The 20,227-nt window shown below is 39.1% G+C and overlaps 1 protein-coding gene across 1 annotated transcript in view; it reads left to right on the top strand.

Moving 5' to 3' along the window:
• Positions 1–1,043: 1,043 nt before the first annotated feature.
• The window catches only part of LOC131246245 (AUGMIN subunit 6-like), a 48,790-nt gene continuing 29,606 nt past the window's right edge, over positions 1,044–20,227 (top strand). The window contains exons 1-8 of the mRNA XM_058246172.1: positions 1,044–1,765; positions 1,869–1,925; positions 2,037–2,131; positions 8,803–8,953; positions 9,464–9,589; positions 9,725–9,884; positions 17,632–17,692; positions 17,766–18,087. Coding sequence (XP_058102155.1) covers positions 1,310–1,765; positions 1,869–1,925; positions 2,037–2,131; positions 8,803–8,953; positions 9,464–9,589; positions 9,725–9,884; positions 17,632–17,692; positions 17,766–18,087 — 1,428 coding nt within the window. The 5' untranslated portion in view covers positions 1,044–1,309. The remainder of the gene's footprint in view (positions 1,766–1,868; positions 1,926–2,036; positions 2,132–8,802; positions 8,954–9,463; positions 9,590–9,724; positions 9,885–17,631; positions 17,693–17,765; positions 18,088–20,227) is intronic.

Raw genomic sequence — 20,227 nt, 5'->3', positions numbered from 1 at the left:
CATCTTTTTGTTATTATTATTATTTTTATCCTCACTCTTTTAATATGAGAAAAATGATAATTAAATCAATAAAAATATTCTTAATCTTATTAAATAAAAAAAAATGTAATGACCGACAATGACCCCTGTAGTATGGTGTACCAACAATAAACTACAAAGAATTGCAACCCATGCAACACAATGTACCAACAATGAATCATGCCCCCGTAACCTATATAATTTATTTATTTTATCTTTATTTTTCAAAGAAGAAGGAGAAGAAGAATGAAAAAATTAAGATAAGTTGTTTGATTTATTTAATATTTTTATTTTATTCTCATTTTTTATTTAAGAAGATTAAGAATGTTTTTTATGTTTATTATTTTATTTTCTAATTAAATGTCTTTTCTTAAAAACAAAAGAAAAAAAAAAGAAGATGAATTGTTTTATTTATTCAATATTTTATTCTTTATAAAAGAAAAAAAAAAAACGGATGAAGATATTAAAGGAATATGTTTTCGTAATTTATTTATTTTAAAGAAAAGGAAAAAAAAAGAAGAAGAAAAGAAGAAGAAGCACGTTGGTACCTTTTTTTTTTTTAATCTGAATATTTTTTTTAAAAAAGGCCTCGATTATCTAATTAAGGTAGAACTTGGTCTCCTTTCGTGAATAAACATTTTGGACAACCCTTTAATTAGTGTAACAAGAAAATGCTGGAAAGACAACGATCAGCAACGTCTCAATTAGATAGTCCCGACCCCCGCATGGTTGAGATAGTTAGACGCGTGTCACGTTCTTGTATATAATACGTAAGCCATGTTTTTGATCCCTTCCATTCAACACACCCATGCAAATGATCAACGGTCCATTTAACATGCAAGCGCTGCCTACATGTTTCACACGTGTGCAACTCCTCTTCAATCTCGATGCGCGCGAATCGCCCTGGCATTCCTCGACCTGAATCCTTACTCCTCTCAGACGAGAGCGATGACACGGTCTAACGGAGGAACCGTAGTATGGTACGTCCATCTCTCTACATTACACATGGCCGAGTTATCAAACAATCAGAATCGTCCAAATAGTGGGAATCGTTATAGATGTTCTTAATTTTTAGACTCTTCAGAGTATATATCTTTCAATAATCTTTATTTTTACAGAAATTAATGTTGACCATTAACTTTTTTTTTCCAACCTTCGATTTGAATTCCATTGTTTAATGTCTAGGATCATCAGATCTATGTGTATCTAGAGTATAATTCCATACACAGTGGTTCCCACTATATGGACAATCCTGATTGAAAGATAACCCTACCACGTGTAATACAGAAATATGGGCCTACCATCTCACGTATCTTCCGGCTCTACGGTATCATTTCCCCCCACTCAAGCAGGCCGGCTCGGGTTGGAGGTTAGAATCCTACGCACCCGGTACACGTTAGCGTCTCCTCCCTCCGCCCCGATTTCAAATCGAATACGCCAATCGGAAAAAACGTGGGGCCCTGTCCCTTGCATTTCTCTTTCTTCCATCCATCCCTACAAAATTCAAGAGCGGAGAGAGAGAGAGAGAGAGATGACGATGGACAGAGAGAGAGAACGAGAAATGGAGCTGGAGTGCGCAATGTACACCAACTGCTTGCTCTTAGGCCTGGATCCCTCCATCATCGGCATCGGCGGCAGCAACGGAACTCCTCGCGTCGGCCTTTTCCGACATTCAAACCCTAGGATGGGAGAGCAGCTCCTGTATTTCATCCTATCAGCCCTAAGAGGCCCAACTCAATCCGCAAAGGTACCGAATTCTCCCTCTTCTCTCTCTCTCTCTCTCTCTCTCTCTCTCTCTCTCTCTCGATTCCTCCTTTCTCGGCTTCTTATGTATTACCGCGATCCTGCAGGATTTTGACAAGGTGTGGCCGATTTTTGATTCAGCGCAATCTCGCGATTTCCGCAAGGTACTGGATTAGGAAATGGACTTCTTTTTCCTTTTCAAGTGGATTTGAATCTGGAGTGATCTGGGCTTTTGTTTACGTGTATTTTTTTTTTCCCTGGTTCTTTTGTTCCAGATTGTGCATGGGATTATCAACGAGCTTGAATCTCAAGGAGCACTGCCAAGGAGCAATTCGAGGGTTTCATCTCTGGCGACTTGCTGTGGGCAAAGGTCGGCCATTTTCTTCCTGTTTTATTATATAATATCTGTATATATCTACTTCATGGAATGGAATACAGGAAGAAATTTTTTGATAGTGGCGCGATTTGTTGGGATTTGATGAAATATTCCGAGAAATTGTAATTATTTAACTTGGGTTGTACTTCACTTTTTTTTTTTTTTTGGGTTTTCATGTATGATGTATCTGATTTTTCCAAGCATGAGTAATCGACTGTGCTTTTAGGAGCTGCCGAGTTGAAGGTAGAAATGGTAATACTTTTGACCGGGTAAAGCCAGCCATTTCTTTGCCTAGAAAAGCCAGAAACCTGTCTTTGCAATATGGATCATAAAAGTAGTACTCCGTAGAGCCATTTAACATTCCAGTAGGGTTGATTTTTTATGTAGGAAATTTCATTTTTATGTAGAAAAGGTCCTGACATGGGCCAATACACAATGTCCATACTCTTTTTGTTGTTGTTTTTTGTGGCCTTTTCTTCTCTTAGGGCCTGTTTGGATTCATGGAAAGCATGGGAAAGGAAATAGTGTTTCTCATGAAGCTCACTTTCCATTGTTTGTCAAGCTTTTCTTTGTGGGAAATTGTGGGAAACACCATTTTCCACTTTCTGTCTTTGTTAGAAAATAAATAAATTTATTTCTCACCTTCACCTCTAAGAAATGCATTTTCCAATGGTGGAAGGAAAATGGGTTTCTCAAGGGTTAAAGCCCAAATGCACCCCTTTCGATTGCCTTACATATGGTACATGTGCCACAAGATACTCTGGTCATGCCCCACACGTGCCACTATGCCACATGTGCCACCATCCACCCTATCTTGTGCTCCGCACGTGTAAAGAGCCCCCACCATGCTAATGTGCCATGTGTCACCATCCATCTTCTCTCGCCCCTTACATGTGCTATTATTGTGCCGCATGTACCACCATTCATCTTACTTGCGCCCCACAAGTGCAAAGCACCCCACATGTGCGGATGTGTCACACGTGCTATTGTCCATCTTCAATCCTCCAAATATGGCACGTGCCATTGTCCATCTTCAATTCTCCAAATATGGCACGTGCCAATGTTGCTAATTGTGCACAAGTGTTGTCATGTAGCTTTAGCACCCACATGTCAAATGTGCCAATGCATGTCTTGTGTCACATGTTCCACTGTACAACTTCAAGCATTGCACATGTACCAGGCGTGCCACAATTTAGCTTAAAGTGCCCACATATGCCGTGTATGCTACATGTGCCATTGTTCATCTCTAAGCATCCCATGTAGCACATGTGCTAATCTAGCACATGCTAGTGACTACTTAAAATTTTTTGTTTTGCCAAATGACAAACTTGAAAACAGATTCTAAATTTTTATGAAAATCTTATTGAAAAACAAACAAGGAAAACAATATTTTATTTCCCATACTTTCTTGGAAATAAGGTTTCCCAAGAAACACTATTTCCTTTCTCATGCTTTTCATGAATCTAAACAGGCCCTTAGAGAAAGGCAAAATGTGTTTTTTGTAGAGTTGTAACTTGGAGTACATACATTACACATGCTTCACTTTCGCCCATGAATGCAGTGTTTTTGCATTAGATACATAAACTATTTAAAAACCTTAATTATGACACTGATGAGGATGATGATAATTATGATGCTGATGTGGAGGATGATGATCCTCTCAACCTTTTCAATGTGGTGTTGAAGGAGTAGATATTGTGGATTACTTTTATATTATACCAACTCTGCCTTATATGACGTGAGTAACCAAGGGCAAAAATTTGGATGCAATTAGTTCTCTAAATTGCTAACACTATGCACTATTGAAGGATATTAGAAGGGTTTTAACTTTTAAGTAAAGTGCATAAGTACTTATTTACAAGGTGAAGCTGTTTGCTGAGAGAGGCTCTTCATCAAAGAGACCGACTTGATGTGTCAATCGGTAGGGTCCAACTATGGGCCCACTCATGGATACCTCATGTTTTGAAAATCACACCTAAGAGAAGCCTAGCCCCTTTGTCACTTTCCGGCACATAACGTTGGCCACTAGCCATTTTATTCTCGGTCGTTGCTTTGGTGGCCACTGGTCAGATGAAAAGAATTATCCCAATAAAAGATCATCCTCAGTTGTTTTCCATCCATAATAAGTCGCACACCGGATGGAAGATCCTGATTGACACATCCGTCCCATTAATCAGATGCGCCCTTCACTGGTGAGCCATGGGTCAAAAAATCAGGCCAATCCATGGCTTAGGAGGGCCACACCGTAGACAACAGTTGAGAGTGGATGTTTGCCCATTAAAACCTTCCTGATTGTACATAGGGCCCACTGAGTTGTGGTTTTGACATCTAGCCTATCCATTGTGTGTGTCCCAATTGGATGAGGGGTCACACAATATTTTAAGCCATTCCAAAACTTAAGTGGGCCCCACCAAGTGCTTTTAGATGTTTTAGGAATGATTTTTCATGTTTTCAGATGGTATGGCTCACCTGAGTTTAAGATACGGCTGATTTTTGGCACATTCCACAACCTAGAGGGGACCTAACAAATTCATGGCATGGAGGTCCACCACACATAAGGGTGGGGCCCATAGAGCTTGACCTCATGGGAAGCTCCCATGAGGTTGACCTCATAGTATCATTTTCATATATATATATATATATATATATATATATATTGGTTCTTTTGGCTCTGCTATATCATATCCAGCTTTTTACAACTGCTTTTCCGTCTCTCACGTCTTGCAAACAACTTCCTCTATCTGCACACACATTACACCTGCCGGATGCTGGATCTTGTGCTATCTATTATATGTTTCATTTCATGGCCTGTACCATGTAGTTTAGCCACTACTCACAAAAAGGGTACTCTTATAAGTGAATTGTATACCAATAGAATTTCATGTTTATAACTTTATGTAATTCACATATTTCTCACTCTCGCATACAAACACATGGGATTTATTTATTCTATGACTTACAAATTTCTAAGTGCCTTAAGACTCTAAAGATAAGGTAAATATGGTCACTGGGAAAGTAAAAAACTCAGCATTAAAGACTGGACAGATTTGCAGTGTGCTGTGTGCTGTGTGCTGGTGACTGACCATACCACAATCCGAACTCATACATGCTTAGAAAAACTAAGAACAAAAAGATAAATATAAAAGTAGGCATTTAAAAAACTGAGAACACAATAAATATAAAACTAGGCATTTACCTTTTCCTCAGTTCAGTTGTCAGGTTTTTTTCAGATGTTTTTTACTCTATGAAAGTGACATCGATTCGTCTGATATGGTTGACACATTCTGATAAATTGGCTGTTTTGTTTGGCCGACTGTTGTGGCTATTGACACCAATATTTTGAACCTTGGCATGAATGACTCGTTTATTGTGTGACCAAGCATAAGAACGAGATTTCCTGCATCTTACTTGCCAATCCCTGGCATATTGGTAATTTTGTATCTTTTATAAGGTTAATATTATTTCAATTTCTTATTTGCTAGTTCCCACTCTTGGCGATTTTCCTGGTCATCTTACTTGAGTCTTCTTGTATTGTGTTTTCATTGGATTATTTATTTATAGTTTTTCTTCTTTTCCTAAGGAACAGTGAATTTATTGTAATCGTAATAAAGCACACACAAAATAGCAAAGAGAGGCAAATATAAGACCTTATATCTCAGAGTTTGATTCTTCCATGTTCATCGTTGTTACCATTTTGAGCTTATCTTGCATTTGCATTTCAGACCTTTCCTATATAATACATATAGTATTTAATATATTAATATATACAGAAGGCTGTAATGGTTGACTTTAGTTCTTTTTTCTTTGCGGCAGATGCTGTTGCTGTTCTTGTTGTATTTGTTTGGTCTTTTTGCCTTTTAATCATATCAACCTTATTCTTCAAAAAGATATATATGTTATTATATACATATTTTATATTACATTATATTTTTCTGTAAAAAGATCTACTAGGTGATTGTCTGAAAATGGTCAGCCTGCTGTTATGTTTGTGTGCATTTCTCTGTGTTTTTAATGCATGAATCATGATAACTGTGTTTTGCGCCTTAGGTGCAATGTTAGTTCAGCCAAGTTAAATGCAAATCTATACCATATATAAAGAAACTACTTCAGTTGTTTCATGCTCCACTCAGAAAAGCAAAATGAAAAAAAAGAAGCTATTTACATTGGATCTACAGTTATGATGTCTAAAGCCTAGAGCTATGCCAGCTATGTACATTTGATCCGCCATCGTCACTTTGAAGAATCTCGATGGATGCGTTAAATTGATTTGATACCCATTTATGATTTTTATTTATTTATTTATTTTTTTAATGATGGGGAGCGTCATTTTTATACCACATAAGGCATATCTAATTCATTCAAGAAACATCATTAGTAAAAGAAACGAAGTAATGGGAACCAGAAAATGCAGAAAAAGCATGCATTTCAAACATCAGAATGTATAAGGGAAAATAAGATTTCGAGTTTCTTATTTTCTCATGGACGGGGTAATTAATATAGTTATGGATCTTGTAAAGGGTTGCGCCCCTACAATTAAGGTAGCCACAGCTGATTCCTTTTCTTCTGTAGCCTCCTAGTTTGTGTTGTATTCTTTTCCTGTCTTTTGGTAGGATTTCTAATAAATCTTGTTATCTCTAAAAAAAGAAAAAACTTTCAAGAGTTCACAAGTTTCCAAATAAACTGACACATATTGAAAGATATGGGTAACAATTGTTTCAAAACACTATTGGATGGATGTCTAAACAGACAATGCCACACACAACCTTCATCCTTATTTGAACTAAAAAGAACTAGCAGGGAGATTGCTATGAGAGTCGAGAAAATACAGCCCACGATCCTCGTAACCACCACCAATCACCTTTTTTGTCTTCCAAGTCCTGAAAAATACAGTAAGTGGGAAAAGAGGTCAGAGAACAATTTAACTATGTTGTAAGGTAATTAACATATAAGGGATTAGCAGAGACATTAGGAACAAAGAGAACCGAGGACAATGATAAGGTAGAGGAAGTAGGGATGATTTGTTTTCCAGCATTGTTGGTAAAGATGCCATCCACTACCTTTACTTTGCCAAGAGGTGCATGAGTAATGGAAGAAAAGGATTATAACATACCCGACATGTGATTAGTTCCTCCCGAGTCAATTACCCAAGGGCTATTGAGCGAAGTGACATGAAGAGTAGAAGTTGAAGTACCTGATTACGCAAAGGGTGGGCTAGCTGAGAAACCGGGAATGAGATTATCCTGATGGAGATTAGCCGTCTTCTATGCATTGATTCATATTCAACACGAGGGACCTGAATGAATTCACCGGATGAGTTGCTATCACTGGTAGCAAAGGAACTTCCATTTGATTCCACACAAAAAAAAAAAAAAAAAAAAAAAAACATTATGTGCATTGCGCTTAGGAACAGAGGGGTTTGCCATGTAGTTTCCAGCATGCTTCAACAAAATGATTCTGTTGAAGGCCTGGATTTTCGGAGTTTTGCATTTCGCGCCCTCTTTTCGAGGTTCTCGATGTAATCTCTGATCAGGGCGTGAACAGTTAACCAGTAGACAGATATAAATACCCAGATTTTAATCAGAACCCAAAAGATACAGGTCTAACAAGTATCCAAGGAAAATACCAGAGATTTTGAACAGCCTTCAAAGAGGAACTGCTTGAAATATATTCATCAGTGAATATCCAGAAAAAAATACCAGAAGTCTAGAATGAGCTCGTATCTCACTCTCTCTCTCTCTCTCTCTCTCTCTCTCTCTCTATATATATATATATATATAACCAGCTATAGATCTAGCACTTGAGCATGAAGTGGGACCAGCAGCAGATCAATGGTAGAGTGGGCATCCGATACCATGTACTTTGATGTTAACCTAACTGATAATGAAAGAAAGAGGATAGAAGAAGTTTTGATTCATTGATTTCACTCAAGAAGAGAGCTTAAGTAGACAAAGTACATCCTATTTTTAGATATTACGCAATATTACAATATAAGCACACATCTTTTACAACTATGGTACAATGAAGAAGCACAGAGCCAATGTAGATGAGAGCTCCTAAAGGTATGATGCATTGAGGGTGTTGTATGAGGTATACTCCAATAAAGTTGTAAGTTTCTTATGTATTCTCGCGGCTCATATTCTCCCAAGTCGCAACCATCCTAGGAACATGCATTTGTGTATAAATTTGGAAATACGGGTTAGTATGCATGTCGCTTTAGTTTGGGAAATGACATGGCAGAACCTATCAAATAGGAATGTGGTAGATATCTCTCTCAATTGTATATGTGGGAAGAGGGGTACATCTGAACAATGACTGTCCTGATTGTGGACCTAATGTGGGTGATCGACTGGTGGAAAAAGTCAATGATTTGGTGATCTAATTCATCTTATCTCCTTCCTTCAAACACACAGGAGAAAACAAAATGCTTCATGGTAGACAATCAGTGGGAAGAGGTATAGAAAAATGATTTCAAGGATCATTTTATTGGTGTCACTTTTGAACAGTGGGCCATCCAGTTGGGCCCACAATCCAGTCAGTCGTTATTCATACATTATTTGTTTCTACTGGTTCTACCATATCATTTCCCTATTTGGGAAATAAGGGCAGTGCTAACTTCCCAGTCAAGATATCTCTATTATGCTATAAGTTTTATATTGTGATTGCAGATTTGTTGAGCTTTTGTGGCAACTTTCTTTGCATGCTTTACGGGAGGTCCATAGACGAACGTTTCCAGCTGATGTGGCTTCTAATCCACTTCCTGCTTCATTAACAGATGTGTCATATTCGCATGCAGCTACTTTACTTCCAGTAACAAAGGTACTTCTGATAATTTATTCTCTCTTCCTCTGCACTAAGATGCGCTTTATTCATAATAGTTCTTTGGGCTTTTGACCTATGGTCTAACTGAAGTATGGCCCTTGATTGAGTGGAATGGCGGAAAAAAGGATTCATGTAGCCGAGCCCTATTAGTTGGGATAAGGCTTAGATGATGATGATGATGATGATTTCTTTGGGCTTTGCTTTTCAGTGCTGATTGACTTTTAGGTTGTGTGTTTAAGTAGCACTTGGTTCTGCAAATGTAATTTGTTGTTTCAGCTGTGCCTATGAGCCTGTTGATAAGTTCCATATGAGATCAATGATTGACATTTGTCAGTGACCATTTGATGGTCTCTTTGACTAATTAGCATTTTTCTGGACCCATTGATCATCTATGCAAATGTTGATTGCCTCCAGTGATTGTGGTAAAAGTTGCCTTACAAACTTTTCACCTGTGGATGCTGATGACCTGTTTTGCTTCTCACTCAAGCCGTTTGTGCTATAAAACAGGCCAGGATAGCCCTTGAACGAAGGAAGTTCATTAAAAATGCAAATGCTGCTGTCCATAGGCAAGCTACATGGTCAAGCTTGGCCCATGACATAACTGCTGAGTTTCGTGGTCTTTGTGCTGAAGAGGTAGAGGGCAACTCTTATTCTGCAGAATTCATGTATTTTTCCTAATCTGCCATTATATCATGGATATTGTTATTCTTTGTTTGTGCTAATATTACTTACTGCTACAACTTTTTTTTTTTTGCTTGTGTAACTCAGGCTTATTTACAGCAAGAGCTGGAAAAACTACAGGATCTGAGGAGCAAAGCAAAGTTGGAAGGAGAACCATGGGATGACCGTCTCTCTAATTCCTTGGGTCAGAATTCTCATTTGGTCTCCAAGGCAACTCGTTTGTGGGAGTCCTTATTATCTCGTAAGAGTAAGTATCCATCTTCCTGGTTTTCTATTCATTTTGTTTTTGTTTTTTAATTATTGCAGTTTAAAATTTTAAAATATTATTTCTGTTTAGTTAGATTTCATCTCTAAATGTTGTTTGGTAAACACCACTGAGCTCGGGTGGATGAACGAGAGTTATATTTTCTTTTATTGTTCTTTAGTATAAAATTTTGTGCATTCTCTATCAGAAACTTTGTCATTTGTTTCACAAAAAATATTGTTGTTAATTGTGTGCCCGTTCTTTTCGATGAATTTAATATGAACATCGTTTCCATTTATTGTTTGACGTCAACTTAAGTCAACAAAGACATGCATTGTATCCATTTATCCTTGGAGGCGAGGTTTAAGCATAAAAGATAATTAAAAGAAACATTTGAAAATAAACAAAAATGGTAAACATTAGAAATTTGGAAAAAGAAAACTGAAAATAGATTCTAAACAACATTTTATGTACGCCACACAAGGGTCTTCAGTCTATCATCCATGTTAACTGGAATGTTTTGCATTATGATGGGTTACCGAGGAGTCGGGCTGATCGTTCAGTCTTCATATGAAGGGGCGCATTTGGTATGATTATGCTGGTTGTGCATGTGGAATTAAAGAACTCAAGCAGTACCTTCAAAGGTCAATTTTTTGACAAAAGATTTAGGTCATGTTCAGTATTTCCTAGGAATAGAGGTTGCAAAATCAAGGAAGGGTTAATATATCACAAGTTCACAATGAAAAATACCTAGATTTACTAACATATACAAGTCTTCTTGGTACTAAGCCATTGATGCACCAATGGATCCTAATCATAAACCGGAGGGTGACCAAGGAGACTTAGTTGAAGACCCAGGAAGGTATGGAAGATTGGTTGGAAAACTTATTTATTTGAATATTAACATACCAAACATATCATAATGCTGTTAGCGTGGTTAGTCAATTCATAAATTCTCCAAGAATTCTACATTTTATGCAGCTGTCCAAATTTACGGTATCTTAAGGGAACTCTAGGTCAAGGAATTTTATATAAGCGACATAATCATCTCTAGGTTATTAGGTATTCTAATGTTGATTGGCCAAGTAATGTATTAGATAGGTAGTCTACAATTGGATATTGTAAATTATTGGGAGGAAATTTGGTCGCGTGGAATAATAAGGCATAAAATGTTGGAAGAATAAGGCATAAAATGTTGTAGCAAGATCTAGTGCAAAAGTAGAATATAGGCCATGGCACATACCATGTGCGAGCTTGTATGGGTACATAAGTTGTTACAAGAGATGAGTTTTGATATAACTTTCCAATGCAACTCATATTGCAAACAACCTAGTTTTTCATGAGAGAAGAAAACATATTGAAGTTGACTATCACTTTATCCATGAGAAAGTCAACAATGGCAAAATTTCTACACCGCATTTCAAGTCTTAAGATTTGCTTGCGGATTTGTTCACTAAAGCTCTTGGTCGCAAATCCAAGTGTATCTTTTCCAAGCTATGCATTGATGACATCTATGCTTCAGCTTGAGGGGGAGTGTTAAAACCATAGTATGCCAAAATGGTTACGTAATGGCCGTTATGTAATGGTAGCAATGGTAGCCATTATGCATTATGGGGTCGAAATGGCTGGCCGTAATGAGATTTTTCAAGAAAAAAAAGGGCGTTACAATTGTTACGACCCATATTGTAACAACAACAACAACGACGGTGGCCATTACAACCACCGTTACTGTTATGGAACACCGTGGTTAAAACTGATTAGTATTGGTTGTATGATCATACACCCCACCTTATCCTCCGTTTTCTACCCTTTAGTTCCTCTTATGCATATTTTATATTCTCAGGGTCTTATATTTTGGGACGACATGTGGGCGTGGAATAAAAAATTGAGTACATTATTTCCCCATCTAACACGTATGATGAGGACATTGTGTGCACGCATAGCCGCACGTCGCCTACACGTACACGCACACCGCCCCCCCCCCCCACGCATGTACGTATGTAGAAGGAGGGCCACACCATCAATCTGGCTCGATGACAATGTCCAGGGAGGGCCTCTTAGCTAGAAGACGAAGTTTTTGTTCAAAAGGGTGGGCCTGATAGTCAAGAAAAGCTCATCATGGGATCTCATGATCGTGGCCCACTCGTCGGATTGATTTTATATTTTAGGTTTTACTTATTATTATTATTTAGAGCATTGTGAACACTTTAGATTTCTTTGTTTAGTTTTTTATTTTAGTTTGCTTCATCGCTAAGTAATAGGTTGCACACATGATGCGGGTTTTTGGAGTATAGGGTTTTTCCTATAAATAGGCACCCTTTAGTTCTTTTCATTCATTGAAGCTTAATAAAAATTCCTGCTTTATTTTTCTGCTCTCTTAGTGAGTTGTGGAAGAATTCAAAAGTGGGTGCGAAACCCTCCCTTTTCGAAGGGCTAACTACGTGGTGTGAAGCCACATCTATCCCCATCCGTCCCTACCCTCTCCCATCCATATATCTCATCTTCTATCATCATTATTGCTTTGAATTTCCCAGCTTTTGCAGCTATTCATCCCTGTACAGCCAGTTTTTAGAATCTGGACCTGTATGAGGGCTGAAACTTCGGCAGAGTACCACGTACAAACCGTACATTGGATCGAGCTGAGATTTTGAGGGTTTTGGAGTCTATCCCTGGCTGACCAGGGCTAAGGTGGCCTTTTCCTGAATAGTGTGCCCCACATACGTGTGGCCGGTATCACATGCACGTGCGTCTGGGCCATTATTGTTGTCCACGCGTGCGGTACTTCTCTGGTTCATCTCTCTCCTCTCTTTCACTCCGCTTTCACCCAAAATCTCTAAAGCTAACTCTAAATTACTCAAATCTCCAATTTTATGCCTATTTTCTTACCTTAGGGTTCCCCGAATTGGAATAACTGAATCCCTTGGATTATGGGCTAATTACTATGCATGTGTGGATAATTATTTCTTTTCTTTGAGTATCGTTTGGTTCATAATTTTTATTGATCCAGCCCTATCATGTGTAAGCCTGGACCCACATAGATTCCCCTTAATTGAATATTTGGACTTTTGTGTGGGATATGGAATTTGTGTAATTGTTTCTGAACTAACGTGATCTTAAGCCTAAAATCTCGCATATCATATTTAATTTTCATGTCCTGCATCAAATTTGGTATTAGAGCTTAGGGTTCTTATAGGGGAATACATTATTTGTTTAGGGTTAGTTTGTTTGAGTCCGTCATGCATCTAGTCCATCACATGTAGCTTTTAGGAGTCCATAGTCCCTTATTTTATTAACTATATTGCTGGAGTAACATTGCATAGTCCCCTTATATAGAGTCTCATAGGATCATTTAGTCCCATATAGTCGTCGTAGAAAGTCTTTAGGTGGAGTTAGTAAGTTGTACGCCCACACGTACGGGTCATGGTTTTGGCTAACACCCTACACTAAACATGGAACAATTGCTAGAGTCACTAAACAAGATGTCTCATCAGATCAAGTCTTGGGGTAAGTGCTTGGAACGAAGCATAAATCAACGCCTTGACCAAATAAAGGCCTCCCTCAGGACAAACCCCACCATTAGGGAAGATGACCAATCTCAGGCAGGTGGCCAGGAGGATAGACCAATGAATGGAGGTGTCCAAAGAATCAGTCATGGGCGTGCACCCGTACTCCCACCCCATGAGGGACATTAAGACTATTATTTTGAGGGGTACAACATGTGCGACCTTGTGGCTAGAGAGAGTGCACCATAGGCTGGTGTAGAGTTACCCATTGAGGCCATTCCGGTAGTGGATGAGTTTCGTGATGTTGTTTCTGATGATATACCAGATGAGTCTCTCCTTAGGAGGGATATAGAACACACCAATGCATGGGACACCGTAATACCTATAGCTGAGTTTGCGTTTAATAGTTCTGTCAACAGGTCCGCAGGTTCCAGTCCTTGTGAAGTCGTTACTGGTTATAAACCTGGGAAACTTATTGATCTTGTTCCTCTGTCACTGTCCTATAGGTCGTCAGAGCTTGCAGAGTCTTTTGCGCATCACATTCATTCATGGCATCAAGAAATCAGGCAGAAGATCATGACTAGTAATGAACATTACTCACTTTCTGCAAACCAGCATAAATGTTTGAAGGAATTCAATGTAAGGGACTCTGTCATGATCTGCATCAGGCCAGAGCGGTACCCTTAGAGAGCTGTTCGAAAATTACACGTGTATAGCGTTGGACCATTCAAAATTATAAAACGAAATGGTCTCAATGCGTATGTGGCAAATCTTCCACCCTCCAGGGGAATTAGATCCACATTCAATGTGGAGGATCTAGTTGCATTTCAAGGGGTCATTGATGCATTGTCCAGCCTTTTGCCTAACAATCCTGATTCCCTAGACCTTTCCCTTGATCTATGACCCCCTCTCGACCCATTTTTCTAGCCTTTACGTCCCATTCCTATCCATCCTGACCCATTTTTTCAGCTTCTACCTCCCATACCTACTCGTCCCGACCCATTTTCCCAGCCTCTACCTCCCATACTTACTCTTCCCGACCTTTCTTCCCAGCCTCTACCTACCATACCTAACCTTTACACACCCAGAGAAGAAGTAGAGGTTATCCTGGACCATGAGATAGTTTCAACATCGAACGGCGGGTTTTAAAAGTACCTGGTTAAATGGAAGTCAAGCCCAGCTTCAGATAGCACGTGGCTCACTGAGGAGCTTCAGAGACTTGATCCTGACATCCTGGAGCGGTTCAGGAGTTTTATTTTGCCAGTGGTGAAATCTTCGCAACCGGGGAAAGTTTATGAGGACATCGTGCGCACGCACAGCCGCACGCCGCTTACACGCACACACATACCACCCCCTACGCATGTACATACGCAGAAGGAGGGCCCCACCATCGATCTGACTCGACTACGACGTCGAGGGAGGGCCTCCTAGCTAGAAGACGAAGTTTTTGTTCAAAAGGGCGGGCCCGATAGTTAAGAAAAGCCCATCATGGGATCTCATGATTGTGGCCCACTCGTCGGATTGATTTCATATTTTAGATTTTGCTTATTGTTATTATTTAGAACATCATGAACACTTTATATTTCTTTGTTTGGTTTTTTATTTTAGTTTACTTTATTGCTAAGTAATAGGTTGCGCACATGTTGCGAGTTTTTGGGGTATAGGATTTTCCCTATAAATAGGCACCCCTTAGTTCTTTTCATTCATTGAAGCTTAATAAAAATTCCTGATTTATTTTTCTGCTGTCTTAGTGAGTTGTAAAAGAATTCAAAGTGAGTGCAAAACCCTCCCTTTTCGAAGGGCTAACTACGTGGTGTGAAGCCACATCTATCCCCATCCGTCTCTACCCTCTCCCATCTATATATCTCATCTTCTATCATCATTATTGCTTTGAATTTCCCAGCTTTTGCAGCTATTCATCCCCTACAGCCAGTTTTCAGAATTTGGACCTGTAAGAGGGCTAAAACTTTGGCGGAGCACCACGCACAAACCGTACATTGGATTGAGCTGAGATTTTGGGGGTTTTGGAGTCCATCCTGAGCCGACCAGGGCCAAGGTGACATTTTTCTGAATAGTGGGCCCCACACACGTGCGGTTGAGATCACACGCACGTGCGTCTGGGCCATTATTGTTGTCCATGCGTGCGGTACTTCTTTGGTTCGTCTCTTTCCTCTCTTTCACTCCGCTTTCACCCAAAATCCCTAAACCTAACCCTAAATTACTCAAATCTCCAAATTTATGCCCATTTTCTTACCCTAGAGTTTCCTGCATTGGAATTCCTGAATCCCTTGGATTATGGACTAATTACTATGCATGTGTGGATGATTATTTCTTATCTTTGAATATCGTTTGGTTCATAATTTTTATTGATCCAGCCCTATCATGTGTAAGCTTGGACCCGCATAGATTCCCCTTAATTGAATGTTTGGACTTTCACGTGGGATATGGAATTTGTGTAATTGTTTCTGAACTAACGTGATCTCAAGCCTAAAATCTCGCATATCGTATTTAATTTTCATGTCCTGCATCAACGTATCGCCTAAGATCCAAATATCTCGGTTGAGAGGTGTTATTCCATTCATGGTGAGGAAGTTATTTGGGTTCCTCCTTGTAAAAGAAATTTGATCGATGAAGAGGTGGAAGAATTGTTAACGATGTTGGATTTCTCTCGAATCGCCTCCCATTAATTTTGGAGGAAGAAACTTTGGCGTGGCTCATTGAAAAATCTCAAAAATTCTCAGTAAAGTTAATGTAGGGGAATTTTCACACTGAGTTCGAGTGGGGTAGCCTGTGGGATGCGGGGACACACTTGGGGTGGGTGGCTCGTGTGAGGCGGGTGACTCGTGTGAGGCAATACCCATGTGATGTGGGGCCCACGAGAGGGGTTCGACTGAGGTCCTAACCTATGCGATGTGGGGCCTAGGCTATGAGATAAAGGGATTAATTCACCACGTTCTATTAGTTCGAGCTTTTAGAGCAAGTGGTTAATTGTCCTGCATCAAATTGGTATTAGAGCGAGAGGTCTCGTGTTTGAGACTCCTCACTGGGAGTGATTAATACAAGGCATTTTCATGCCGAGCTCAAGTGGGTTAGCCTATGGGATGTAGGGACACACTTGGGGTGGACGGTTCGTGTGAGGTGGGTGGCTCATATGAGGTGGTACCCATGTGATGTGGGGCCCACGAGGGGGGTTTGACCGAGGTCTTAACCCATGCGATGTGGGGCTTGGGCTATGAGATAAAGGGATTAATTCGCCATGCTGTATCAGTTCGAGCTTTTAGAGCAAGTGGTTAATTATCCTGCATTAAAAGTCCTTGTACAAGTGACTAGATGGGGGTTATATTTGAGCAAGTCGAGTGTCAGACAGGGCATGTTTGGCGATATGGTGCTACTTCCAAGGTGGCGCCATTTGCATGGTTGGTGGGTAGGAAAAAGGTTCTTACAGTGGACAATCTACGAAGACGCGGCATGATAATTAGTAATGTGTCTTCTATGTTATAGTGATGGCGAGTCAGTTGATCATCTATTCATTCACTCTCTTTTTGCATCAAAGATGTGGTTCGGCTTCTTGAATTTATTTGGAGTTTCATGGGTTATTTCAAGATCAAATGATCAGTTTTTCTCGGCTTGGCATGGAGGGGGTAAGATCAAGGCCGGGAAACAAATATGGCATTTATGCTGATTAGCAGGTCTTTGGAGCATTTGGTTGGAGAGATAGTCGCTGTTTTAGAAATCAAAGGGGCTGTTTTCTTAAAGGTTTTTAGTCGGGCAAAAATGAATGTAATTGAATGGGTGCATGCAGCTAATGTTTTCCCTGCTGCTCAATTTCCAGATAGCTGGTTAAATTTATAGGGCGTAGTTCTCATTTGTTTCTTTCTTTTTCTTTTCTTTTTTTTTTTCTGTTCTTTTATTTTGTATTATTTGGCCTTTGGCCTTTTATAATAAATTCTTATTATCGCCTCAAGAAAAATGTAAATTGTATAAAGTGAGGGGTATTTTTGGTATTGGGCTTATATTGTAAATTGTATAAAGTGAGGTGCATTTTTGGTATTTTGATTTTATGACTTAGTAAATAAAAGCATGAGGGTGGGGACTTCCAGCTCTAACCTCTCTTTTCCTCCTTTCAATTATTTTCTTTTCTCTCCTCTTGTGTCTTCTCTCTTTTATCACAAACTTTCAGCTCTTAAGTTTGTTTTCTGGAGCTAGTAATGTCACTAAAGTTGTTTATTTGTTTATTCTATTTACAGGTCATCATGAAGTTCTCGCTTCAGGTCCAATTGAGGACTTAATAGCTCACCGTGAGCATAGGTAATTTCTGATTTTTTCAAGTTATATGGATGAAATTTTCCTACTTGTTTTTGACATATAATTCTTTTATTAGGTACCGCATCTCTGGATCATCTTTGCTTGCAGCTATGGATCAAAGTTCTCATGTTCCTCATCCCGATGTATTATCGATTCAACCTAGTGATCTAAGTTCAGCTGACACGGATGGTCAAGGACAGATAGCTGAACCATTTATCAATATGAATAGGGAAAAGGCAAAAAACAGTTTAGATTCAACTCATTCTAAAGGGAATGATGAAACCCTTCCTCGAGTGGATGATAGAAGTGGAAGAGTACACCCTAGTGTAGATATAGCAGAAGTTCTCAGGCGTTGGACACACGCTTTACAGCGGATTCATAAGCAGTCACTTCATCTGGTATGTGGTTTTCCTTTATTGATTATTGTCTTTTATGAGCATCACTTGGTCCTTGAATTACAATCACTCTGATATTTGGCCAGAGACTGGACTTACACAGGAAATTTTATTTTATACATGATTTCATAAGCCAGATTCATGATCCTGCACTGCTATTAATTTGGTGCGATTGTCTGAAGGTATATGAAAATTATATGGAAATGGTTACATGTTGAGTTTCTACATGTCAGTGTACTGGTTGGCCAGAGACTGGACTTACACACAGGAATTTTTATTTTATACATGATTTCATTGACCAGATTCATGATCCTGCACTGCTGTTAATTTGGTGCAATTGTCTGAAAGTACATGAAAATTATGTGGAAATGGCTACATGTTGAGTTTCTACATGTCAGTGTACTGGTTGCTTTGAAAAGGAAGGGTACATTGTGTCTGAGGCTTGCAAGAACTATGCACTTGTCAGCATTCCCTTGCTTTGGGGTACTAGTGTGAGCATTTTTCACTAAGAAGTTTCCTCCCTCGGAAAAGAAAGAGCAATATATAAGGAAATTTATGTTTTTCAGAGAGAGATCACAGTTTTGAGTGTCTAGATGAAGTGCCGTGCCTGTGCTTGTTTCCAACATCTTTCAAGGACTGACGGGCCCTATAAGGTCATAAAAAGATATTGTGGATTCTCTCCCTTTCGGAATTCTTTGGGGGATTTGGAAGGAGAGAAACAGCAGGATATTTGAAGAAAAGTTCTCAAACATAATCTCAAGGAACATCTCCGCCATGATTATTAGCTGCACTCTTGCGAGACCTGAGTTCCGAGGTTGCTCTTTTTATGGTCTGTTGGGGCATTGGGATGGGTATTTTGGTGACCCCAGATAATAGTCTTGTATTGTGGGTGTCCTGGTTTCTTGGCTGGGTGTCTTAGTGCTTTGATTTTTTTACTTCTTTCCAAAGCTGGCGACGAGAGGGTCACCTCTTTTCGTGTAGAGCTGTTTTTGCCTTTTGGGTTAATGAATTTTAGTAGTCTTTCACAAAAAAAAAAAAAGAAAAGAAAAAAAAAAACTTCGAAGGACTTTTTGTGCGTGAAATGCCCAAAGAACATAGGCAAGGATCTACTTCTTCTGAGTTGTTTTTCTGCATAGACTTGCGGTCATCTTCATATCTGAGGGTAGTATCTTTGATACATTTGATGTCATATTTGTTTTCTCTTATTGTTATGCTGCTATGGCATAAACAACTTTGAGATTTTGTGTTTTGAAGTCTCAGATGTGCGTAGCTATTCAGTGGCACCTTAGTGCCTTAAGCAAGATACATAACTCTAATGACTTGACTGGGCCAAGGTTCCCTGAATCAGTGACTCTGGTATGCATTTTGGGAACAAGTGTGCGAGATGCACTACTTCCTTCACACTAGGGTTAAGATCATGTGGGTCACTTAAGTGCGTACTGCATATTAGTTATTATATATGATTATTAAAATAAATCCTGCATCTGTGGTTCAGTTATATTATATGCCTGCTATTGCATTAGTCAAAGTATAAATGTCTATATTCTAAATACAAATTTTTATTACAACTTAATAAATAAACAATAAGAGTGTTAAACCACAAATCTCGGGCCTGTAAAAAAAGCAATCTGGATTGGAGTGATCCATAGTCTCGATCGCGTGATTCGGAACAACATGTAGAGGGGGTTTGCAATCTATGTAACACTGTACCAGTCCTCTGTTGTATCATAACAAGGTTGGGTGCAATCACCCTTGGTGTTCAACTAATCTCCTGAACCATTGACAGCCCTAATTTTTGTGCATTGAAGTCAAAGAAACAAGTATCCTTGATGAAATCCGATCTGTCAACAATGCTGAGGAAGCTAGAGTTCTATTAAAAGGTGAGAATTGTAGGTGTTAGAAGCTTTAGACAACACTTCAGAAAAGGTGAGGAAGAGATGAAGTGGAAGTAATGGGCTTTTGCAGATTGACTGAAATAAGGTGATGAAAATGCCAAATTCTTCCAATCGATGATCAAGCAGAAATATGCAAGGCAATTGTCGTCTTTTATAAGAAAATGTACAAGGTATATTACTGGAAATGGCTGAAACATTGTAAGCTGTAATTTGATCAGATCATAGAAGCCCAATCACATATACTGGAA

This window comes from Magnolia sinica, chromosome 5 (genome assembly GCF_029962835.1).
Source record: "Magnolia sinica isolate HGM2019 chromosome 5, MsV1, whole genome shotgun sequence".
Taxonomy (NCBI): Eukaryota; Viridiplantae; Streptophyta; class Magnoliopsida; order Magnoliales; family Magnoliaceae; genus Magnolia; species Magnolia sinica.
The sequence above is the reverse complement of the archived record's forward strand: the minus strand, read 5'-3'. Positions and strand labels throughout refer to the sequence as shown.